Below are 26563 nucleotides of genomic sequence, written 5' to 3'. Positions count from 1 at the left end.
ACCTACAATATAACGCTATGGTGTATGGTGCATTTCATATACAACATTGCTTATTATAAAGCTCATAACAGTTACACAACGACGGTACTAAAAAGTATCAAAGTTTACGTGGGTCGTAAACATGGGGATAACGCGGCACCCTCTTTCTTAAAACTCTCAGCCCAAAACACATTTTTTGTGTTGAATTAATCTGAAGCTGTGGCTCACTGGCTCTTTAAGTTCTTACCTGGAGGTTGAGGATATGGAGCCTGGCCTGGCTCTGCTCTGCGTGGGGGCGGTTGGTGGAGGAGGACCCCACCCTGGGGGGGAGCCCGGCTGTCTTCTGCCTGTCTAGCTTCTCCCTTTCCCTGGGAAACACATAGATGTTAGAAACACAGATCTCCTTCATCGTTTGACCTTGTGAGTTCCACACATCCCTGCGTCTACATAGGACTCGTAGCCTGCTGTAAGCGGTTTGATTTGAGTGTTCCTCACAGTGGGGAGCGCCCCCGGCAGTGAGGGAAGACGTGGTTACATCATCCCTGCACAGCGCAGGGAAACAGCCCTGTGTGATGGATGGAGCCACATAGGGGATTGATGATGTTCATTAAAGCCTGTGATGGGATGTGAGGATGAAGCGGTCCAGCCGTGGGAGTCTAGCCTGATATTCCGTTTGTGTTTCCCAGTGAATGTGTCTTGCCTCGGCTTGACAGCAATTAATTTCCAAACATGGCCTCTATCTTTATGTTGTTCCTTCAATCTCCAGCCAGTCAGTTTAATGATCTCACTCTCTTCACGCATGCCCAATTGGATTGAAATGAAAGGAAAAACATTTTCTAAATCTGAGAAAAGCCTTTTGTGCAGATCTCCCTACGTTGTATTGTGGATCAAAACTGATCTGATTGTTGCGTAGACTTGTATACTTTCCTGGCCACTACAGTGTTTGAACTTGATTGGGCTGCGGTGCTCATGTGGTCAGAGTGTGATCTGCGTGATGGGATGCTCTCACGAAGTGTGACATTCTCTCGATGTCAGCTTTTCTTTGCCCCCAGCTTAGGGGCCTTTTGGGGAATTTCAATGGCAATTTCATTAAATGTTGGCAAATCTTATTTCTTCGTATTATCAAGCAAAACTTAACCTGACCCTGGTTTCATAACAGACTAATACACAAGAGAGAGCTCTTCATTTAGTGGAGCAGTAAAAAGCCCCCCCCACCTCCAGGGCAGCTTTGATCTGTTGAGGATCGTGTCTGCCCCTGGTAAAGACGTACTTCTGCCTCCCCCGCTGCTCCAGGGCCTTCTGCTCCTCCATCTGCCAGCGCAGCCTCCCCATCTCCTTCTGCACCAGGGCCTTACTGTGCCACGCCTCCTCCCGCCACCGGGCCTCTGCCTCGTGCTCCCTCCGCCGCGCCTCCTCCAGGGCCGCCCGCCTCGCCTCCTGTGCATGCCACAGCCACTCGCGCTCCACATTCCACCGCGCCCGGGTCTCCCGCACCTAGCCACCGCAATCACGGGCAATCAGCATGAGAGAGAGCCTGGGAGAGAGAGGCTTGGAGAGAGAGCCTGGGCGAGAGTGCCTGGGAGAGTGCCTGGGAGAGAGAGCCTGGGAGAGAGAGGCTTGGAGAGAGAGCCTGGGAGAGAGTGCCTGGGAGAGTGCCTAGGAGAGAGAGCCTGGGAGAGAGAGCCTGAGAGAGAGCCTGGGAGAGAGAGCCTGGAAGAGAGAGCCTGGAAGAGAGAGGCTCAGAGATAGGCTTGGAGAGAGAGCCTGGGAGAGAGAGGCTCGGAGAGAGAGCCTGGGCTTAGTTAGTTAGTTAAAGTGCCGATCTTGAAGATCGATTGAACACAACGGTGTTAAAGCCTGTGACCAAATGATGAGTCCTTGCATTTGCATGATGAATGTGTCTGTATCTCGGGCAAAAATGGCTGCTTATTGGCAAAGGTGTTGCCAAAGAGAACGAAACATAAATCTTTGAGATTGCTACTTTAGGAGTGTGTAGCCATACAGCAGCCTCATTCTCCAAATTTGTTGTTGTTTGCTAGATTACCTCATTACTGTTTACAACAGGCTGGAACTGCATCCATTGGTCAAAACAGCTCTGGCTTTGTCTGATTGGTCGCTGTACCTAAGGTCATGAAATCAGCCGGAACTCCAACTCAAAATAACACCAAGGCAAGACTTCTGGCAAAACTAAACAGCCTTTTGAATGGGCGTGGTCACATGCCTGTTTGTGGCACGCTTCCATGGTAATGCTGGGATCCCTGGTCTTCCTCCTGGCTTGATCCAAGTCCAGCAGCAGATCCTGGGCTGTCCTAGGGTCCAGAAGCTCTCTGTCCATCAACTCCTGGAGGAGGCTGCTGACTGCCTCGCCCTCCTCCTCCTCCTCCTCCTCAGCCAAGTGGTTGTACAGCTCTGGGTATGTGCGTATTTAGAGGTGGATTCAAAACAACGGAGAAGATTCAACTTTGGGACTGTGGGGTGGTAAACTTACAACACTTCAGAGTAGTGGTCAGGAAACCTTTAGGTCCAGAATTTATTGATTAATGTTCCTTATGTAGTTAGTCTCTCTGACTAGGAAGTATTATTATATATTATTAATCAAGGTAATGAATGGGACCTTTCTCTCTACTCTCTGGTCTTGATACCACTCTGGGTGAGATGAACAGAATAGTGCCTGTGATGGAATGGTGGGTTAATGCGTACCGTCAAAGCTGCTGTAGTCCATGAATGCAGGCAGCACCACTGTGGGAACAGCGGACGTGGCCGGGTCGTCTTCCTTGTCCATTTCAAGCTCCAGTTGTAACTTACTGCTCATCCAATCACTGAGAAGGGCCTGAGCTGCAAGATGCATTCAGATGGATATACAACACACGACACGTAACAGCCTGATAGTCTATGTGCTGCTGGGTTACCCTAGCTTGATGGCATGTACCGGGGCACACCAAGTACCTTAATATACAAAGAACTCTAGCACGCCAAGTACCTTTATGTACAAAGAACTATAGCACGCCAAGTACCTAAATGTACAAAGAACTCTAGTATGCCAAGTACCTTAATGTAAAAAGAACTCTAGCATGCCAAAGTACCTTAATATACAAAGAACTCTAGCACACCAAGGACCTTAATATACAAAGAACTCTAGCACACCAAGGACCTTAATATACAAAGAACTCTAGCACACCAAGTACCTTGATATACAAATAACTCTAGCACACCAAGGACCTTAATATACAAAGAACTCTAGCACACCAAGGACCTTAATATACTGTACAAAGAACTCTAGCATGCCAGGTATCCCACATGCTCAGTCCTCCAACATGCTAAGTTACCATACTAGCACGTCTTCAGAGGTAGAAGGAAGCCGTTACCCCAGGAGACGACGGGAGAACATCCAAACTCCACAAAGGAATGGCCTGGTCTGGTCTGACCTTTGACCTCCATGTTCCTCATATCTTTTACAACATTGTGATTTATATTCTTCCCATGGACCTACCTTTGCTGTAAGCGTCGTTGTGATCCTGTAACTGCTCGGCGCTTTGCAGAGCCAACGCTCGGCTTTTAGCTCCAGAGGTCAATCTCCTGCTGGAGAACACCCCTGACACCGCAAACTCAGAAGCCATCTCCACTCGCTGAGGAGGTGGACAGATATCACCGTCAAGCATTGGGAAATATATTCTCTACCAATAAAACCAGGACAGGCTGCACTCAAACACAAAATCATGTGAACGTGAAGGGGAGCTCTCACCTTCATCCATTCATCAATATCGTCCGTCTTCAGCTGCATCTATGAGAGGGTTAAATAAATGAGTAGGGTGGCTTAACATGCTAGTGTGCTCACTGTGTGGGCGATATGCCCTGTAGGTTCCCAGGTTTGATTCCTGCCTATGCTACATGTCCTTCCCTTCCTTTCCTGTCTCTCTTCACTGCCCGGGTCCACATAGGCACAAAAAGCCCTTAAAATATCCACACATAAAGAAAATAATAATAATATACAGTTTAACTTGAATAAAGGCAAAAAGTACCTGGGGCCTACACTCTGAGCTTATTCTTTATTCAGGTCACTTCATTGTGATTCCTCATTCAGCAGGGATGTAACGTTAATAACGAAAAGTCAGAAAATGTAGAGATGTATTACATACATAGAATATTGGATGTATTACATATAGAATATTGGATGCCGCCATTTGTTTCATAGTAAATATATGAGAAGGAATAGTCAAGGTTAGTAGCAAAACTGGTCAAGTATTTTTTAAATATTTAATTAGTTTTTCATAACAGCAATTAAGAGCCATTTTTTTTTATTCTTTACCGCTAACATTCAATGTTTGTAAGTTATGTTTTCAAAACGTACCTTTGTGCCAGGTGTTTTTCGTTTGCTGTGTCTTCTCCAGTTTAAAAGATGATTGTTTCTTTGAAATGTCATTATTTTCATAAACCTGACTGTATCTAACCCTATTCCTGATTCCCTATATCTTCTTTCGATCATCACAATTAATACATCAGATCTACTTAGTTCAACCTCCTACAACTAAACCTGTGATACACGATATACTGCGTACGCACTGTGAATGGAGTAAGTGGGTATTGTAGTTTATTATAATTTCTCCGTGTTCAAAGTTATACCAACGACGGACAGAAGAACTACAGGTCCCAGTATAACCTAACGGTAGACGCAGGTTTGTTGGCTCGTTTTATCGTTACCATGGTAACATTTGTTAACCTCGCTCCGCTACCTAAACTGCTGAACGTCCATTGAAATAACTAATCAAAATAATCAAACACCAAAATGATATTCAGTTTTTTCCCCTGATTAAAAAAACATTTCGACGTTTGGATCTGTAGACTACGAAGGGCAACTGAAACAATGACGTAATTTAACCGCGACGTGTAGTCTTGTTCCAGGTCCGTGTTGTAGTTCTCTGTGTATGGAAGTAGGGAGTGCTTCTGTCAAGCTACGGTAAGCTGTTATTAAACTGCTCCCAATGAAAACGTTTAGTGTCAATTTAAACCATGGCCACTGTCTTGCACAAAAAATGTATTTCAAGATCACAGTATCGATGAGTGAAGAACACGTGAGCTTGTTAGCTAGGTCGCTAACGTCCCTATCGCATATGGGGAGGCGTGCTTAGTTATGAATAAGTTATAAGACGTATGTTTTTGCAGTTGTAGGTATTAGAGCGTATTGCTGTATGAAAGATGAAACTGGAGCTGAGTCGTGTGGTTCAAGGAGGATACCGCCTCGGTGTCCTGAGGGAGATCGGCAGGGCGACCACCAGCTCACTGGAGGTGCCCGGCTGCTTACTGTACACCCGCTGTGGCACTGTACCCCACCTGACCCAGGACACCCTGCATACCCTGAGCCCTCTCCCCTCCGTCACACAGCTCTCCCTATCCACAGTGTGAGTTACATCCCTCCAGATAGCCTATACTACACACCAAGGGCGTAGGTTTGGATTCAACATTTTCAGCAAATTTTCAGCGGGGGGCCTGGGGGTTCCCCCCCAGAGAATTTTGAGCGTCAAACACTTCATTTCCTGCATTCTGGTGAATTTTTATTCAAAAAATTTTCTGAATTAATTTATGGCGGAAATTTATTTACTATGTATAGGAAATTTACTTAGTGACAGTTCTCGCCTCCGTCGTCCATTCATTGCTGATAATTGGACACCTCGTCTGGCATTAACTTGTATACTTTGTGGTGTCACCTCTATACAGTTAATTGGACACTAATGCAAACACTAACCTGTTGCTCTTGTCACTGTCTGCGTCCGCAACCATAGACTGTATAAACTAGTGATGGGTCGTTCGCGAACGAATCAGTTCGAATGGACTCTTTAACAAGAACGAACCGACCTGATTCCCCGTTTCAGTTTGTCTCGTTCGTTCTCCGAGACTCAACTCCCCTGGCTGACGTGCTGACTCGCTAGTCGCTGTTCGTTTGCTGAATGTGTTACTGTGCGTTCACACTAATACATTTTTCGCGCTGTCGCCAAAGTCACAAATCATAATCATAATCCTTTGCTGTGCAGTTATGTCAGGCGACATATTTTGTCCGCCAACGGTGCTTCATGCCTATTCATTCTCAACCATGGCCGAGATCACCGTCATTGCATGTCTTTACCTGTTGTGGAGGGAGAGACGTCGGAATGCCCATCGTTTATGGGTTAATAATATAATCCGGAGGCGCACACAACTTTTGGCCGTTATATATTATATTATATAGATATTTATATATTATATAATATATAATATCATATAATATTATATTTAGAGCTCCGGGAGTTGCAAACGGCAACAATCACTTTCTCCTCCATTCTGCGGTTCACTGCGGACTGCAGGGAACGGTTGGCCCTGCCGGTTGAACGCTGATTGGCTGTCATCACGCGAATGTCGCGGCAAAGTTAAAATATTTAAACTCCAGCGAAAGTGTCACACTGCAAATCCACGTGAATGCGCTCGCCCGTGACAGGGCTTTCATGCCGTCAGATTTCGCCCGATTTGCGTCTCTACGTTGACTTTGTATGGAGTCATGTCGCCCCGTCGTGTTTGGTGTGAACGCACAGTTAGTGGTGAAAGGAACTTAGTTAATGTTGTATTGTTGTGTTGATTGATGATCGTTTGCACCATTGCACGCCCATGATTCGTTTGAGAATGAGAACGAGGGAGGAGCTGAGTCTGACCGACTCAGCTGAGAATGTGCATTCGTGATTCGTTTGAATGAGAACGAGGGAGGAGCTGAGTCTGAACGACTCAGCTGAGAACCGATTCACCATTACCGTAAACACGACTGAACGAACAAACGAACGATTCGAACGATTCTTCTTGGCGAACTGACCGACGCGAACTGATTCAAGCAAACAAATCATGAAATCCATCACTACTGCGAATGTGCGTGTGACTGTGCGGCAGGGTTAAGATGGTATGGTCCACTTTGTCTGAAATTATTGGGAAACGTATTTACAGGTCAGAAGGATATATAAATGTTTTGAGCCCGCCAAAATGTATTTCATTACCTCTTTTTTCAACCTTTTAAAAAAATATATAGATTTTTTTGAGGGGGACAATTCTACCTTTTCTAAATATTGGGGGGGACACGTCCCCTGCGTCCCCCCCGAAATCTATGCCTATGCTACACATGTCCACATCTCCTTTATATTACAAGCCTTGTCCTCCCCACTTATATTAATGTTGGTTTTTAACTTTAAGAGCGGAGCACCAGGAAGTGTTGGAGGAATATAAGGATGGATTCAAGAAGTTTGCAGGTATGGTAAATGCAGGCTTCATTGCATGTGCCTTCAATTATTTCATCCTTGCAGCATTGTATAAGTGATGCTTGAGTCTTGTGTGAAAAAGGATGCACATCATCATGCATGCAGCTTGCATTGTTGGTTGTATCTACAGTATAATAATAGTTTAGTAACCTGACCACGGAAGTAGCGCACAATCCATTGTCGTAGTATTTCCCTTGCTACAATAGAGAAGATGTAAATCGTCATATTTTACATCTGATGTAGATAATTGAGTGCTTTGTTTTCCCTGTGAGGCTCAGGCTAATGAAGTCCTGTGGAGGTCCAGGCACAATGTGTTTCCCTGATGACCTTTTTAGTTATGCAGTATTATTATTATTATTATACTACAGCTAACTCCCCCCGCATGGGATAATAACATTGTGTGTCCCAAGGCGGGCAGAGACAGGAGGCTTCTGATTGGTTTACAGGGCCCACGGTATTTTCCCTTGTTGTGGTGGTTTTCATCTTGTCACCTCTTGATCTTCTACCCAATGCACATATGTTAATACCCTCCACCTATAGAATTGCTTGTAGTGCATCGCTCATGCAATTTACCCGTGCAGCTTGTGTAAAGGAAACTAGGCAATTCAATTCCCAAAGCACTGAAACATTTATTTTGTCTACAAGAACCAGTTAAGAGTTTACATTGTATCTTAGCGAACCAAACAATCTTTGGCAAGGTAACCTATTACTGACCTCACTGTAGGCCTACAAAATACTGTCCTCACCATTGTTCCTGTTCGCTCTAACCTCGACCTATGGCTGACCTCACTGAAGGCCTACAAAATACTGTCTTCACCAACCTTCCTGTTAAAACACTTCCAATTGGTCCAACTGGTGTTCTGTTGTGTTGTTCTGTTCTTTGGGTGCAGGTCTTCATGACACAGTGCTGTACTGCTCCCTCCATGACCCCTTGACCCCGAGACCTGCGGGCCACGTCACCAACAAGGTCAGGGTGGCTCCTCAAGAATAACGCTATGGTTCATGTTTATCCAAGTCATTCCGCATATTGGGAGAGTTTAACTCGGGAGTATGTTGCTAGCAACCTAAGGGCTGATTATGGTCCCACGTTCACACAACGCAATGACTATGCAGACGCTTCGACGCAGTCGTGAACCTTTATGGTTCTGCGTCAGGTTTTAGTGAGCCAACCAATCACAGCGCTTGCGGCTGTGTCGCCTCAACAGAAGGTTACAATTTTTGGGAGGCGCACGTCAGACCCTTGCGGTGGACGCAAGGAGGGTCCGCAAGGATGTAAGGGGTCTGTAACCGCGTTGCGTGAACGTGGGACCATAATCAGCCCTCTGTTGTAGTGTTGGTCAGGGTCCATGAGTATGTTGCTAGCAGCCTCTCTAGGGTAGGTCTGGGTCCATGAGTATGTTGCTAGCAGCCTCTCTAGGGTGGGTTAGGGTCCATGAGTATGTTTCTAGCAGCCTATCTAGGGTGGCTCAGGGTCCATGAGTATGTTGCTAGCCTCTCTAGCAGGCTGATCCTACTCCCTGTGGTCCAGACGGTGTCGGTGTGGGGCAGCGGGGGGCGGATAGAGCTGACGGTGGGCCGGTTCATGGCCCTGCAGAAGGCGCTGAGGCCAGACCTGTACCAGAGCATGGCCGATGGGGAGACCTGGCAGGGGGACGTCACCTCCAGGAAGAGGCTCCGCAAATCAGTGGACCGGACTCTGGCCCATCTCGACGAGTGTCTGCTCCTCCACCAACAGACGGCGGTACGTTGAGACACCCTGCAGCCACACCCACACTGCAGTCGTCATCACACTGCAGTCATCATCACACTGCAGTCATCATCACACTACTTAACGTTAAGGATTAAGTGTTTTGTTAAGTTGTTGACTGACTGAAGGGATTGAAGATGGTCGGAAAGACTTTGTTATCATGTGAAATTACTTTTGGAGCCCAACTTGGTTTTCAAGATGATGGGGAAGATTACTCCAAAACTTTTGTTCTGTAAGATTTGGCTGATCCATTTTTTTTTTGGCATACATAAAATGACGTTGAATAAAATGACGATAATGTAAAAAAGAGTCATAGGTCATGTCCCAATTCAGGGGCTGCATCCTTCGAAGGAAAACAAAAAAAAAAATCTGGGAAAAGAAGGCTGCATATCTCGGCCGCATTTGAAGGAACCTTCGAAATGGGACAGCACTTGACACGCCACTGTGATGTAAGCGGTCTTCAAATGCGTCCTTCGAAGGATGCGGCCCCTGAATTGGGACACAGCCATATTCTTTGGAAATCTTCCCCCTTCACTGCGTCTCCCTGCCCAACCCCTCTCTGGTGTGTGTGTGTGTGTGTGTGTGTGTGTGTGTGTGTGTGTGTGTGTGTGTGTGTGTGTGTGTGTGTGTGTGTGTGTGTGTGTGTGTGTGTGTGTGTGTGTGTGTGTGTGTGTGTGTGTGCTCCAGGAGCTGCAGGGGTCGGAGGTGCTGGGGGTGGTGGAGGGAGGGGACAGCCTGGAGGAGAGGGTCCGGTCGGCCAGGGAGACGGCCAAGCGGCCTGTGGGCGGCTTCTGCCTGGACGGCTTTCAGACGGGCTCCATGGACGGCTCGCTGAGGACCCAGCTCATCAGCGCCGTGGCCGGGGAGCTGCCAGAAGACAAGCCCAGGTCGGCCCCCCGCTCCACCTCCCTACTCCAAGGGTGCAGGGTCCACAGTGTAGTAGGGGTTTGGAGACAGCCAGCCTGTGTGTATGTGTACACTAGGGGTGTAACGATATGCGTATTCGGTACGGGTCTAACGGTTTGATGCACGTTTCATTTCGGTGCGTACTGAATTTTTATTTTATTATTTTTTTAAGAATTTTTTTTTATTGATTATCACACACTCTGTGAGCGTCTTATCTTGTCCTGATGTTTTGTGTTGAGGACCACAATGGAAATAAGTCCTAGACTTTATTGTGTTTTTATCCTCAATTGTATTGGATGTCTTTTCATGTGTTTAAGGCATTTGTTTGATACATCAAAATCAGACATCATCAAATCAAAAATATTTTTCTGATAAAAATACAATTTTAACCCTGATGTGACTTAAAAACCAAGGTACGTACCAAATCGTGACTTTTGTGTATTGTTACACCCCTAGCGTATACACTACCGTTCAAAAGTTTGGGGTCACCCAGACAATTTCATGTTTTCCATGAACTTTTATTTAACAGTTTTCAGCTGTGCTAATAATTGCACAAGGGTTTTCTAATCATCATTAGCCTTTCAACACGATTAGCTAAACAATTGAACCATAAGAACCATAAGAGTGATGGTCGATTGACAGTGTACAAATATGTAGATATTCCATTAAAAATCTGCAGTTTCCAGCGAGAATAGTCATTTACCACATTAACAATGTCGCGACTGTATTTCTGATTAATTTAATGTTATCTTCATTGAAAAAAAACGGTGCTTTCGATACTTTTTCTCCTTTTTTTTCTCATTAGATTTCTTTCTGTTAATATTTAGTAGTACGAGTATATACTGAGTGGCAGAGAGCTACAGCAGGCAGTATATACACACACACACACACACACACACACACACACACACACACACACACACACACACACACACACACACACACACACACACACACACTGCCTGTAAGAGACATACAGGCTGAAGATGAGCAGCACGGTGTGTTAGAGTGTGTGTGTGTTGCAGAGGGCGTGGTTCACCTGGGAGTGGGCGTGTGCACGGTGCGGAAGTGTGTGTGCGTAAAGGTGGGCACTCACCGGTGACGCAGATGAGAGAGAGAGAGAGAGTCAGGGTTGGGAGTAGCCGTAATTTTTGTTGACCGCTACCGCTACTCATTCATTCATTTATCACCCTTTTTTCCTGTTTAATCCGCCAGTCTCATTTTCACGTTTACCCATCCTTGCTGCGCTGTGATGGCTCTGTGCTGTTTTGTTACAATAAATGCACCTAAGCATATTTGGATCTCAGCGTATCTTTATCATAATCTACTATAGCGCGTCACAAATCTACGTACCTGAGGACCCAAACCTCATATACTCTCAGCGGCTAAAAGGTTTGTGTTTGGAAGCCGCAACATTTGTCAACAAAAAACAGGCGTTTAATGAAAATCATCAAGCCGCATCAAAGAACCAAGTCGTCCCGCACCGACTAGCCCGAGAACGAAGGAGCCACAGCTAAGTGCCACACCACGCCAAACATTTACCTGGGAACAGGTAGGCCTGAACCTGTTAATGTTTGTGGATTAAGGAATCCGCTTCGATTGGAATGCATTGAGTCAAATGAGGACAATGTATTAAATGGATACGCTGGTTGCATTGGCGCATTGATGGTGGCGCATATTCTCCGTGCTTTAATGGATTGTGATGTCGGGACTTTGTGGCATGTGGCGGCTGATGTTGTCTAAAGACCTACTGCTTGTTGAAATGCTTGGATCGAATCCGCTCTGTCAATGAATTGAAATGCAATGTCTATGGATGGATTTGAATACGCTCTTGAATGAAATGTGATTGTGTTGCTTCATACAAAAATACAATCTAACGAAAATGAGTCAAATAAACGCTGATGCTGAATGTTCAAACATGGAACGTGAAAAGAGGGAAATCAAACTGACGGCCAAAGCAATGGAAAATAAAATCGAACGGTTGCAGCATGAGCGCAAAAGTGCCGTTAATAAAATCAAAGAGCTTATTCCGCAAATAAAAGCGCACATGAAATCAAAAGAAAATGTAACTGAAATCCCCTCACAACTGAATAACTTGAATGCACTGTGTAAAAAGGCCACTGACCTGCACAACGAAGTATTGCAACTTCTTCCTGATGATGAACATAAAAAACAAAAAGAGTGGTTTTCTAGCATTATGGATTACAGTGATGCATTCAAGGAACAAGTGGAAAAATGGATAAAGGAAAATCCGCATGAAAACTCAAATGAATTACCACTACAGACAAATACTTCTGAGCAACCAACAAAGGAAATAAATTATGCAGAACAAATTCCTGTCGAAAAAAGTAAGGATTTGTCTGTTGCTGACCCTCCAGTACCTGTTTCCACTGGACAAGATCCTCAGGATGAACTACAGCCCTGTGACAGCATCTCAAATGCAACCAAGAAATCACGCTCACATCATTCCTCATCCTTGGCTTCACGCTCATCTGCTCGCTTAAAAACGGAAACAAATCTTGCAATTTTGGCAACAAAACAAAAGGCATTAAAGGAAAAACATGCATTGGATGAAGAGGAGTTAAAGCTACGCAAAAGAAGAGAACAGCTTTTACTGGAGAATGAAATCGCTGAGGAAATGGCAAAACTAAGTGTTATAAAATCACAAAGCAGTGTTGGCAGTAAATCAAAGTCAAAGGTTTCAGATGGGATGAACTCATACTATGAAAAGACATGCTCAAAACAACAACTTAACATCAATGTTATGGAATTTGTCCCATCACTGCCAGTTAAACTAAAATCCAACCCAATTGAAACCACACAGACAGTTGTGAAGCCTAAAGTCACTCACTTACCTGACATAAAACATCTCCCAGGTCCTTCTTACCTGCTCCAACGTTATCTAACCACTCCTGAAGATCCTGTGACCAATGTTACACAAACTGATGCATCACAAAATGACAGTGTGCTGGACATAATGAGAAAACAAAATGAAATTTCAACACTCTTGATGCAACAACAATGCCTCTCAGCACTCCCAAAAAGGGAAATTCCCATTTTCGATGGTAACCCACTCAAATACCATTCGTTTATTAAAGCATTTGAAAATGGAGTTGAGCGAAACACCAGTAACAACTGTGACAGACTCTACTTCCTTGAACAATACACCAAAGGGCATGCAAAGGGACTAGTGAGGAGCTGTCAGCACATTGAGTCGAGCAGAGGATATGTGAAGGCGAAGGCTCTATTGAAAGAGCACTATGGCAATGAGCAAAAGGTGGCAGCAGCATACATGGAGAGAGCTTTGTCATGGCCCACTATTAAAACAGAAGATGTGAAAGCCCTCCAGGAGTACGGCCTCTTTCTGCGTGGATGCTGCAACGCTTTGGAGGATGTGCAGTATTTAAGTGATCTGGACACACCCACAAACATGGTGGAAATCATTAAAAAACTGCCGTACAAACTCCGAGACCGCTGGAGGTGCGACGCATGTGACCTGCAGGAAAGGTACAATAGGAGAGCAAGGTTTGTGGATATTGCCAACTTTGTTGAAAAACAGGTAAAAATCTTGACAGACCCTGTGTTTGGAAACATTCAGGACACTGTTATAACAACTAAACAAATGAAACACAAACCTCCCCCTCGCTCCAGCATCAGAGGAACCAGCTTCGCTACCACAGTGAATCGTGTGGAGAGAACAGCTCAACCTGTGAAAGCTACATACATAAAACCACCAGCCAAGAAGATCTGTCCCTGCTGCACCGGAGGACACACATTGGATGTGTGTGCGCGGTTGGAAAAAATGGCACACAAAGAGAAAATTGACTTCCTGAAGGAAAATGGTGCTTGTTTTCGCTGCCTGTGTATAGGACACATAAGCAAAAATTGCCAAAGGAAGATTTCCTGCTCGAAGTGTGGCCTAAGACATCCAACTGTGCTCCATAAGGATAGTGTGGCAACGGCAGAACCAGCTGAGAGAAGCATCCAGGTTACAGTGGACGACACCTTGGTTTCCAGTGGGCTTACAGGGGCTGGTGAGATGGATTGCAAGCTTCCTATCGTGCCGATCCAAGTGAAGGCGAAGAAGGGCAATAAAATCATTCTCACATACGCCTTTTTGGACCAGGGAAGTACTGCGGTGTTCTGTACTGAGAGTCTGAAGCAGAAGCTCAATTTGTCTGGGAAGAGAGCCAACATTCTTCTCAGGACCATGGGGCAGGAGAAGGTGGTCAGTAGCTACATTGTGCCAGAGCTGGAGGTGGCAGCACTTGAAGATGACAGCTTCATTGAGTTGCCAAAAGCGTATACTCAGTTGTCAATGCCAGTCCACAAAGCAAACATACCCACAAATAAGGATCTGACAAGGTGGCCATATTTAAAACACATCTCCTTACCACAGATTGAGGCTGGAATTGAGTTGCTGATTGGAACGAATGTTCCACGAGCCATGGAACCGCTGGAAGTTATCCGCAGTGAGCACAATGGACCCTACGCTATAAGGACGGCGCTGGGCTGGACGGTAAATGGACCACTGACAGGAAACGGTGGAGAGGCCAATTACTGTGAGCAGCCAGTAACTGTGAACCGTGTGTCCATTGTAAATTTGGATGAACTGTGGCAACAGCAATTTAAGATGGACTTTCCAGAATCTGCTGTGGAGGAACAAGTGGGTCTGTCCAGGGAAGACCTGAGGTTCATGGACATGGTCACAAAGTCAGCCAAACATGTCAATGGTCACTACCAGGTCGCCCTGCCTTTGAAAAATCCAAACGTCAGCATGCCAAATAACAGGAAAGTGGTGGAACAGCGTCAAAACCATCTGAAGAGGAGGCTCCAGAGGGATCCAGTGTTTTACAGGGAGTATAACACCTTTATTAACGATCTACTTGGTAAAGGTTATGCTGAAAAGGTTCCTGATGCAGAGCTGGAAAGAAGTGATGGCAGGGTCTGGTACATACCGCACCATGGTGTCTACCACCCGACAAAGGGAAAGCTCAGAGTTGTTTTTGATTGTGGTGCCAGTTACAAAGGACAATCTCTGAATGAAGAGCTGTTGCAAGGGCCCGATCTAACCAGCTCACTGATTGGAGTTGTGACCAGGTTCAGGAGGGAACCTGTGGTCATCATGGCTGACATAGAAGCTATGTTTCACCAGGTGCAAGTGCCCCCAGATGATGCTGATCTGCTGCGATTCCTCTGGTGGTCACAAGGAGACTTGAACCAAGCACCATGTGAATACAGGATGAAGGTACATCTTTTCGGAGCTACATCCTCCCCTAGCTGCGCCAACTTTTCCCTCAGGAAATGTGCAGAGGATTTTGGACATGAGCATAAGGAGGAGACAGTGGACAAGCTGCAGCACTGCTTTTATGTGGACGATTGTTTGGTGGCAGTTGCAACAGAGGAGGAGGCACTGATCCTCTGTCATGAGCTCATGTCTCTGTGCGCTAAAGGGGGATTCTGTTTGACCAAGTGGCACAGTAACAGATCTGAAGTGCTCAAGACCATCCCAGAGCCCCGCAGAGCTAAAGGCATGGAGCAGTTGGACCTGGACCGGGAGTTTGTGCCCATTGAAAGAGTGCTGGGTGTAGAGTGGTGTATCAAGTCAGACACCTTTAAATTCAAAATTGTATGGAAGGACAGACCACTCAACCGCAGAGGCATCCTTTCTACCGTAAGCTCCATTTATGACCCTCTGGGCATGTTAAGTCCCCTTGTTCTGACAGCAAAAAGGATCTTGAGGGATTTGTGCAGAAGAGGAGTTGGTTGGGATGATCCCATACCAGAGACTGTCTCCAAAGAGTGGTTTAAGTGGGTGCAAGGGCTCCACCTACTGGACAACTTTGAGTTGCCCAGATGTCTAAAACCTCTGGAGTTTGGAGATGTTATTACTGCGCAACTACACCATTTCTGCGATGCTTCTGAGGAAGGCTATGGTACAGTCACTTACCTGCTGTTACAGGATGAGCACCTCCAAATGCACAGTGCTTTCATTATGGGAAAGGCTCGTGTTGCTCCACTGAAGACAGTTACAATTCCAAGAATGGAACTGATTGCTGCAACAATGGCCAGTCGCATGGATGTCCTGTGGAAGAAAGAACTACACATGAGTCTTCAGGAATCTGTGTTTTGGACTGATAGTGCTTCTGTGCTGAAATACATTAACAACGAAAGCTCCAGATTTAAGGTGTTTGTTGCCAATCGTGTTTCGGAGATCCTGAAATCATCTCACCCCGCTCAGTGGAGGTACGTGGATACAGCTTCAAATCCAGCAGACGCAGCATCCAGAGGGCTCAAAGTGGAGGCATTTCTGAAGGACAGACTCTGGTTAACAGGACCTCCGTTTCTTTGCCAACCTGAAACAGAATGGCCTGTGAACCCTGAGCCTGTGAGTCATCTCCCCCAGGACGATCCAGAGGTGAAGAAAACTGCTGTTGTCAATGCTGTACAAGCTGAAGAGGATCCCACTACTCACCTGATCCATCATTATTCCTCGTGGATCCGATTAAAGAAAGCTGTGGCGTGGTGGCTGAAATACAAGGAATGGTTGTCGTCCTGTATCAGGAAGAGAAAAAGGCTAATAGCCAATCAGAGTGAAGAGAGCATGCAGCAACAGAGAATGATGGAGCAGGAAAGGTGCACATTTAAAGGTGCAGCTGTTCTGGGAGCTCCTACATTGGAGGACATTGACAAGGCTGAGCTGGCCATAATTCAGTTTTGCCAGAAGAGAAAGTTTTTTGAGGAGCTCTCGTGTCTGGAAAAGGGACAAAATGTCAAGAAAAATAGTCACCTGCACAAATTGTGTCCAAGGCTGGAGGATGGAGTCTTGCGTGTGGGAGGACGGCTTAGCAAAGCAGCACTGCCTTTGGAGTCTAAGCATCCTATCATTCTGGCAAAAGACCTTCATATTTCTACCCTGCTGCTGAGAAATATACATCAAGAGGTAGGACACAGCGGCCGCAACCACATGTTGTCCAAGCTCAGGGAGAAATACTGGATGACAGGAGCAAGTACTGCCATTAAGAGAGTTCTGTCCAAGTGCACCATCTGCAGAAGACTTAATGCCACTCCAGTTTGCCAGCAGATGGCAGACTTGCCCACAGACCGACTCAAGCCTGATGAACCTCCATTCACATGTGTAGGGGTTGATTATTTTGGACCCATCGAAGTGAGGAGCAGGAGGAGTACAGTGAAGAGGTATGGTGTCCTATTTACCTGTCTTGTATTGAGAGCTATTCACATCGAGGTGGCACCTTCTCTGGACACTGACTCCTTCATAAATGCACTAAGGCGTTTTATAGCCAGAAGAGGACAGGTCCGCGAGCTGCGCTCTGATAATGGGACAAATTTTGTGGGTGCAGAACGTGAGCTAAAAACAACGATTGCGCAGTGGAACCAGGCACAGGTACATGATGTGTTACTTCAAAAGGGCATTAAGTGGACGTTCAACCCCCCTGCTGGATCACATCATGGAGGAGTGTGGGAAAGGCTTATTAGATCGGTGAGGAAAGTCCTGAACTCCACTCTCAAAGTACAACGCTTGGATGAGGAGGGACTCCACACAGTTCTTTGCGAAGTGGAAGCCATTATTAACAGCAGGCCCATCACCAAGGCCTCCACAGATCCTAACGACCTGGAAGCACTGACGCCGAACCATCTGTTACTGCTTAAAAACCAGCCTTCATTACCACCTGGAGAGTTCCAAGCAGCAGACCTGTACGCACAGAGAAGATGGAGACAAGTCCAGTACATATCTGATCTGTTCTGGAAGCGCTGGACAAAGGAGTACCTGCCTCTGTTACAGGAACGACAGAGATGGACTGGGGTCCAGAGAAACCTTGTCGCAGGAGATCTAGTTTTGCTAATGGACAGTACTGCACCTCGTAATTCTTGGATTATGGGACGTGTCTTGCAAACTTTTCCAGATCGCAAGGGATTTGTGCGTCAAATTCGGATTAAGACAAGAACCAGTTGCTTGGACAGACCCATATCCAAGGTGTGTTTGTTGCTGGAGAAGGAGGAGGCAGCATGAGGACGTTGCTGACCTCTATATGGACTTTGTGTTTTCGGACGTCAGATGGACTTTGCACTAATCGGTCATGACGACCAGAAGAAGGAATATTCGTTGTAATGACTTTTCATGGACTTGAGCAATTTATTAGACATTTTTGCATTATCGTTGAAATTGATATGATGATTTATTATGTCTCCTATTGTGTTTTGAAGTGTGAATTATTATGTGAGACCTAATAATTAGGGGCTGGTGTGTAAGAGACATACAGGCTGAAGATGAGCAGCACGGTGTGTTAGAGTGTGTGTGTGTTGCAGAGGGCGTGGTTCACCTGGGAGTGGGCGTGTGCACGGTGCGGAAGTGTGTGTGCGTAAAGGTGGGCACTCACCGGTGACGCAGATGAGAGAGAGAGAGAGAGTCAGGGTTGGGAGTAGCCGTAATTTTTGTTGACCGCTACCGCTACTCATTCATTCATTTATCACCCTTTTTTCCTGTTTAATCCGCCAGTCTCATTTTCACGTTTACCCATCCTTGCTGCGCTGTGATGGCTCTGTGCTGTTTTGTTACAATAAATGCACCTAAGCATATTTGGATCTCAGCGTATCTTTATCATAATCTACTATAGCGCGTCACAAATCTACGTACCTGAGGACCCAAACCTCATATACTCTCAGCGGCTAAAAGGTTTGTGTTTGGAAGCCGCAACACTGCCCTTTTCCCACATAAAGCCCCTCGTGCTAATTCAATTCCATGTCCACCTTGACCCAAACATGTGTAATGTCTATCTGTGTGACCTTATTGGATAATTTAACATCACCAAGTCCTGGTCTGCCAATCAGCTGTCCCTCCAGACGTTGACAACCTGCCCCTCTCTCTAGTCTCCGCCATGTCCTCTTCTAAGTCCCCTTTCCAAGCAATACCATCATTCATATTCATTCAATGAAAATTATTTATTCAATGAAAGTGATATACTGCTTATAAACTTTTACAACTCCTGTCTCTATACCTCCTATCTCCTGTCTACTCCATATCTAGAAATCAATGTCCTGACCTTGACTTCCCGTGGCATATCGTGTAACGATAAATGATTTCCTGAAGAACCTTGAGCACTGGCATCAGGTGGAGGACTTCAGCGTGCACTTCAGTGTGAATGGGCTTAAAGGCCCATTCACACCCTACGGTAAATACGGATACGGACGCTTTCGTCCAGTCCCGGAGGTTGTTTCGTCCGTTAGTGGGTCCGTCGCCTCTGAGCTTACGAATCCGGAGTGCTCCGGATGAACCGGAGCAATACCACCGGAGATCGAGGCGGCAGTAGAGGCAGAAGTCCAACCATTCGCAAAAATAGAGAGAGAGAATAGTAGACCTATAATATCTGATATATAACTTTTTTTAATTTAAATTTTGAGCAGAGAGTCTGCAGGCTGGTGAGGGGTGCCACATGCTACCGCAGCGTACACTTTGTGCCGGATGACACAGAGCAAAATCATCTCCTCTACAGATAACATGTTTGCGATTGTCGATGCCGGTCATTTTATGACAGTCACTGCCCTCTAGAGGTTGCATAACATCCATAACAACGCTGAAACCGGACGGAGGTATGAAGGGTAGTCCCGGAGACAACGTTTAGTACGGAGGGACGAATTTCGTCCAGATCCGGAGGTATGAGGCGGCCGGGGGGGGGGGGGGGGGGCTGACAGTCAGCTGTCATCCAATACTCCTGCCTCCTGAAGGCCTCCCCTCCCCTCATCTGTCCCGTCTCTTATTATGCTCTATGTTCTCTCGGCCTCCATGTGACGGTTGCGTTCATCTCTCCAGGATAGTGGCTGGGGCGCAGGAGGAAGAGTCTCCTCTTCCATAGGCATCTCTCCCCCTCAGGAAGCATGTCCTTTCAATGGCCTTCCACCAGGGAACACCTCCCACTTGGCCTCCTCCTGCTTCCTCCTTCCCCGTGAAGTGAGAGAGGGATGGGGGAGGTGTGTTGGAGGAGCTAGGCTGGAGGAGCTGGGATGGGGGAGCTGGGATGGGGCAGCTTGGCTGGAGGTGCGGGGCTGAACTAGGTGGGGAACTGGGCTGGGGGAGCCGCTGGGTGGCTGGGGGCATACAGCCCAAGAGCTCCCACTGGTATTCACCATCAGACGTCACCGGAACGTGTGGCAAGAGAGACAGAGGGCAGTGGGTGTCCACCGTAATGAAGACATTATCAAATGTTGAGTTTGGTCTGATCAAACCCGGGCACAAAGGAGAGAGAACCAAACCTCTCATGGGAGACGACATGGTCTGGTCTCTGAAGTAGACCTGCTTTGAGCTGATGGATGTGTGTGTGTGTGTGTGTGGCTGTGATGGATTGATTCTCCTTGCTCCTGTTTGATTGATTTCAAATTTGATTTCTGCTTTGATAGATGCCAGAATATCTCTGCATACCAATGACTTTTTAGCTTTTATGAAGTGTGTGTGTGTGTGTGTGTGTGTGTGTGTGTGTGTGTGTGTGTGTGTGTGTGTGTGTGTGTGTGTGTGTGTGTGTGTGTGTGTGTGTGTGTGTGTGTGTGTGTGTGTGTGTGTGTGTGTGTGTGTTGGTTCTTAGGCTGCTCCAGGGTGTCGGCAGGCCCGACGAGGTGGTGGCGTGTGTGGAGGCCGGGGTGGACCTGTTTGAGAGCTTCTTCCCCTTCCAGGTGACGGAGCGGGGCTGCGCTTTGACCTTTGACCTGGACCTCTCCCCGGGCCCCGAGAGAGCAGGTATCACGCCCCCCCCAGGTGTGCAGCAGTGTCTCCTCACCCTGCTTTTGAGGCTATACTGTCGTTAAACATCAGGGCACAAACATGCTTCTTGTGCAGCTCACCTGTGAGCCAGTGGTACAAACTGTAACATTAGAATATTATGGGACGTTTTCTTTGTTTGAATTACATGATTTTCAGTACCCAATCGGGTCAAATGAACAACTGAATTATTCACCATCAAACTTCAAACCGTGTTTAAAGGTCCCATGACATGCCACCAGGTGTGGTGTCATAAGCTGTTTTGGAAATCTGCCCCTTATGACATCACAGGTGGGTGTGTCCACCTAGTTGTGTGACGGATATATGAGAAACGTTCGCAACGTCTCCTTGGAAGCTGAAGGCTGCAATGCCACTGTGATGTGGAGGAATCCACAATGGATTATCCTATTTCCTTCATGTCATGAGGGGGATAGTCATCTCAACTCGCTAAAGATAAAGGCTTACAACACACACCAGAGGATTGAGGCCTGATCCTTCCATTTCCTATTATTGTCATTGTAGAAAGTTGCATAGTTGCAGTGTGTAATATCTATACGCAAATGATGTGAATGCTGAGCGATAGCTTAGAGGAACATGAGAGCCTAACGACTTAGGGCATGGTCTGAGATTCACATTCCCCTCAGATACCGCTTCTGCCAGCACACGCTGCAGTACAAACACAACAACATAAAGATCATTCTATCTCATGTTTAAAGAACCAATGCTACAATCATACATCTTGTTAGAACAGAATCCTCCATCAAAAATGTCTTTGATGTAGCTCTGCCAATGAATGAGCGGTCAGGGCTTTGAGTTTCCATCTTGAAGGCAGGGAGAGATGGTATGCTAGTGAAATTCTGCTTAGAGTTTCCATGTGGAAGGCAGGAAAAGATGGTTTGCTAGCTTGATTCTCTTGCTGGTTAAGCCATAGGAACTACAGCCAGGGCTGTGTGGTGTCTTCACATCAATGCCTCACCCTGCCTGCCCCTGTGTTGTTATCCGGGTTTTATTCTCATTTATTTTAGAGATTTTGCAGACGGTGCAGCTTATAGCTTTAAAGGGACATGGTGTTGGAATCACTCCAATCGAGTGGTACAATTGTATATTGCAGTCAAACGAATAGTGCTTGCTTTTTAAAATGGACGTTGCAACCTGGTTGCAACTATGGTAGGCGGTATGTGCCAAGAAGCTATGACAACATGTCATCCAATAGTACCTCATCAAGTTTTCTTTCGGGTGATGAGGTACGTTATTTCAAACTTCATTGAATCATTAGTGTGAGCATGTATGAGTAATTACTCCTCGAGCAAGATAGTGAATTATGTCGCCATGTTTATATTATTTTTTATTGGTAACATTACTATGTTGTAGTATAGCATCAGTTAACAACTTGACACACAACAAACACACATCTTTTACTAGTGCTTATATTGCTCTAAAACGCAGGAACTATGTAAGAATTAATTTATTAATTAGTAGTAATTAATTAGCAGTGAAACATTCTTTATTTGTTTATTTTTTGACAGCGTGCATTGTCAGAGATCATCATTATGAGGTGATTCAACAGTAGGGAGAGGAAAAAGGAGGGGGGGGGACAAAGAGGCAGTGAGATGAGTCGGTGGGAGGTAGTAGGCATGAAATGCAACCCTTATTCAATCAAACATAGCCTATGCTGCTATTCACCAACGAGGCTGTTTAGGCTTTTAACTGTATGTGTTATATTGTTATGCTGCCTATGTAATGAATTGCACAACCAAGCAATGAGAAAAGCTTGTAATTTAGACCGTAACATTGACTTACCTGTCGAGAAGAAAGCAGGCAACTTCAGCGTCCCTTTGAAAATCGTAATCCTTCTTTAGCTCTTTGAACCTGGGAAAAGCTACCGCAATGTTAACCCTCATTTGTCGAATTCACCGGTGACATTGCCTTTTTAATAACCTTTTGCGCTTTTTGGTGACGAGGATTTCTTCTTCTACTGTATGGTCATGCATTGTGAACGAAAGTGCAGTGTAGGCTTTCAAATTTGCCGGGGCAGTGACAAGCGCGTCTTGCTGAGGTCCTTCTACGTTTAAGTTGTGCTGGCTCTGAGCTAGGGGTGTACGGTATAAACGGTATAGAAAGTACACCGGTGTGAATTTGCGCTACGGTATGGATTTTGATGATACTGTGACACCGGTGTGACTGGTAGACAGTGTTGTGTGTAACTCGTTAGGTAACTACTTGTTCATGTAAAAAGTAAAGTTACACGTAACTACTGAAAATATGGTATATATGGGAAAATACTAACGAAACATAGTTATTTTTCAATTCGGCGCAACATTACTTTTCCCAGGGACAGATTTGACAGCGATACTGCCATCTCAGGCAGTCTGCTATTGCGCAAGCACGCAGCCGCGCAGCAAGCACGCAGCCGCGCAGCAAGCACGCAGCCGCGCAGCAAGCACGCAGCCGCGCAGCACGCGCATGCTTCCTTTCACAAGCTCTCATTCCACACTGTATGAGACTGTCTCTGCATCTCAGACATCGCTTCTGCAGGCATTTTCCAAAGCTTACGACAAAAAAAGGCAGCGGTGTAACGAGATAACAAACGCCGTCACTGTTTACCTGTGTATGGACTAGGGCTTTGACTCCGAACTTCGTTATTCGAAATTCGAATATTAATTTAAAAATATAATATTCAAACGAATATTAGGCAGCCCTTAATATTCTAATCTTTTATGGGCATTATTTTTTGTTTCATGGATTCCTGTGAGACCAGGTTGCCTTAATTACATCTGTTGCATATTTAAGGTGAAAACTAAATGTCAAGGGAACAATGCTGTGGTTGCAAAAAGTATTTAGATCGCTTATTAAGTTCACTTGTTGCTTATAATGGTTTATTCGTTTCCCAGTATCATGTCCTTAATTTAGAAGACAGTTTTGTTCATTTTTGAATTGTAAAATAAATAAAATAATTTTTTTAAGTTGCGAGTTTTTGAAATTATTGGCAGCGAGTCGAGCTGACCTTGCCTGCTGTACCCACGGCCCAAAATAAAGAACAGCCGAGACAATATCCTTAATTCAAACATGCCGTTTCATTTGGCCTCAATTGGCTAAGGATGCGAACTTGGAATGAACATGCGCAACGGGGATTTCTAAAGGTTACTGTACAGTGGTGGAGACTGCAGGAGCTGAAACATCACTACGGTAGAGCTAAGAAGGTTCTACGAGCGCTTCAGACCAATCTTACCAATGAACGACGTATGAAAGAGATTCGTAGCAAAGAACGTTTCGGGAAACACGCAAAATGTTAAGGTAGAACTTAAAGAAGAGGTTACGAATACCAGCGCTTTTGTGCATGGTAAGGCTATGTGCGCGGTGCACCAACTTTTTTTATGAGAGAGAGACCCCCTTAAAGATGAAAAGATAATTCAAACCCTTCGCCGGCAATTTAGCCTACTATCGAGTTCACTCACCGTGTGCCTAATGCTTTACAACATTTCCACCCTCTCCGTCAAGCAACATATTTTTAGGCTTCAGTGAACTATGCTATTGCTTTTATAAATAAATGAACAGTTAAAGTTAGGCGCGCCGTGATACGGAACTCTTCAAACTGATTGGACGTCATAGCAGTTATGTATATGCCCATTATACAACAGTTAGGAACCAATCAGATCGCTTGATTTAAACCACCCGTTTTATAATAATACATATTCGAATATATTCGAATATTAATATTAATAGATCGCGGATGAGCACTTTTGCGGGCGCGATTGTTGAAGAACACTCAGAGGGCACTTTTTAATATGAGGCAAAAAGGGCAGGGGCTCAAGCACCCCTAGGGCCCTATGTGTGCACGTGCCTGGGTCTTCCCATGGTTCTCTCCCTCATCGGAAGTGAGTGAGCGATGAGACTTACAGTGAACAAACAATCCAATTTAAACTTTAATTGAGATTAGATGAGGCTTGTTGTTTTTGATATTTGTTTTACAACAACATATTCTATGTGCTTTTTGTTTCACTTGCACATTTAAGTTAAATGCTACATATTTACCTGTGGACTATCTTGAGCCAGGACACTTTGTTTTTTGCATATCAGTGCTTGATTGTTAAATACAATAAAATACCCACACCTATTTGTTGAGTGGTTAATGGTTAAAATGTATTTGCAATCAGAGGTGTAATAACGTGTTGTAAATCAGGGAAATGAGAATAAGACAATTAATATTACATAATTTACATAATAATACTCTGACTTGTTAAGTCGTTAAATGTAAAAAAGGAAACAAATTGGGTGTATTACACCAGGCACCGTCAAGAACACTGAAAAACAAGAACATTTAAGGTGGCAATGAATGGGGTAGAGGGGCCCACACCGATATTCTTTCAGGGGGCCCAGAATTCCTAACAACTGCCCTGGTCATATGGCGCATCTTTTTGTAATGCAGCTGCGGTCGTGGCAGGGGAATGTTTCCCTGCAGCGAACTTCGCATCAGCTAAGGCATTGCCTTTTGACACATCGTCTGTATGACCGGTATGTGCATCGCTTTTGACAACCGCTATCTGTGCTGGGAGCAAGATAGCATCTAACAAATCCGCAACCAGTTCGAAATGTGTTATGTGTTTACCTGCCAATTTGATGAAACTGTTTCCATAATGTACCGAAATCATGTACCACCCCAAAAGCACACCTGCTGTCTGCAAAACACTTTTCGCCTGTGTTAATGCTACTAGTTCCGCCACCTGAGCTGAATAGTTTGTCGGTTGTCTACCACTCTATGGTTTGATGTAACATTACTACAGCATAGCCAACACAAATCCCTGTCCCTGCCCCGGGAGGCGGAGCCATCTACAAAGAGTTCTTCGTCTACATTCGGAATTGGTTGGTCTCTCAGGTCAATCCTTGGGGAACAAACAGTAGATGATACAATAGCACAGCAATCATGTGGCTCTCCACCTGGTATGGGGAGCAATGTAGCAGGGGTTAGTACACACTTTATAGGGCTGTTGGAGGTCAGACCAGGCCGTGTGCGATTGTGCTCAACAGGCTCTCCAGTGTGCAGTGTAGTCTCATATAAATTGGCGACAGTATGATGTCATACCTAGGAAACTCAATATATGTTTCACAGTTACTGGTTTAGGTATATTCTGAATAGCGGTTACACGTGTTGAGGTGAGTTTCTTCTTTCCCGGGGTCAGAGCATGACCCAGGAAGGTGACCTCTGCTTTGCACCACTGGAGCTTCTTACGACTGGCTGTGTGTCCTTTGTCATACAGGTGATGTAGTAGAGCCACTGTGTCTGCTTTACATGCCTGCTCAGAGGGAGAACATAACAGATCATCCACATATTGCAACACTATACTACCTTGTGGTAGTAAATCTTTTAGGTCTGATTGTAGTGCTGCATTGTAGATTGTTGGAGACTTTCCTTCAAATGTGAAAGCGAACCAGAACTGACTGTCTGGGTGTACCGGTACGCTAAAGAATACATTTGATAGGTCAACCCCTAAAAAATACTTGGTATTACCAGGAATTTGTGAGAGGATGGTCTATGGATTAGGTACCACCGGCGCCCGTGGATGCACTGCGGCGTTCACTGCTTTCAGGTCCTGCAAAAATCTCCATTCCACTGGCTCTCCCAGTGCCCTGACCATTTTAACTGGAAAAATTGGTGTTCTGACAGGAGTGTTATTACATTCCACTATAACTCCTGCCTGGAGAAGTGACTCAAACACTGGTATAATCTGCCTCTCTTGATTGGATACTGATGGTCTGAATGTCTGTTGACTTTGGTACTACTTCTATTGGTTGCATGTTCTTTATTAGACCTACATCATACTTTTCCTGGGCCCAGAGTGCAGTAGGTAATGCGTCTAATTACGAAATTATTTCTGATGACGTCATCATTTGTGCAGC

At 45.5% G+C, this 26563-nt stretch overlaps 1 protein-coding gene across 2 annotated transcripts in view; it reads left to right on the top strand.

The window, feature by feature from the left end:
• The first annotated feature begins 4798 nt into the window (after positions 1-4798).
• Positions 4799-26563, top strand: part of qtrt2 (queuine tRNA-ribosyltransferase accessory subunit 2) — a 45665-nt gene continuing 23900 nt past the window's right edge. The window contains exons 1-7 of one of the 2 annotated variants that reach the window (XM_084475480.1): positions 4799-4933; positions 5140-5375; positions 7183-7238; positions 8138-8214; positions 8776-8988; positions 9682-9881; positions 20496-20647. In XM_084475480.1, the coding sequence (XP_084331606.1) occupies positions 5173-5375; positions 7183-7238; positions 8138-8214; positions 8776-8988; positions 9682-9881; positions 20496-20647 (901 nt within the window). In that variant the 5' untranslated portion in view covers positions 4799-4933; positions 5140-5172. Of the gene's footprint in view, positions 4934-5139; positions 5376-7182; positions 7239-8137; positions 8215-8775; positions 8989-9681; positions 9882-20495; positions 20666-26563 lie in introns of both variants that reach the window. The other variant, XM_084475479.1, reaches the window with a different exon arrangement.

This window comes from Micromesistius poutassou (assembly GCF_964030765.1).
Source record: "Micromesistius poutassou genome assembly, chromosome: 11".
NCBI lineage: Eukaryota > Metazoa > Chordata > Actinopteri > Gadiformes > Gadidae > Micromesistius > Micromesistius poutassou.
Note: the sequence above shows the minus strand (reverse complement) of the source record. Positions and strands in the feature narration are given on the sequence as shown.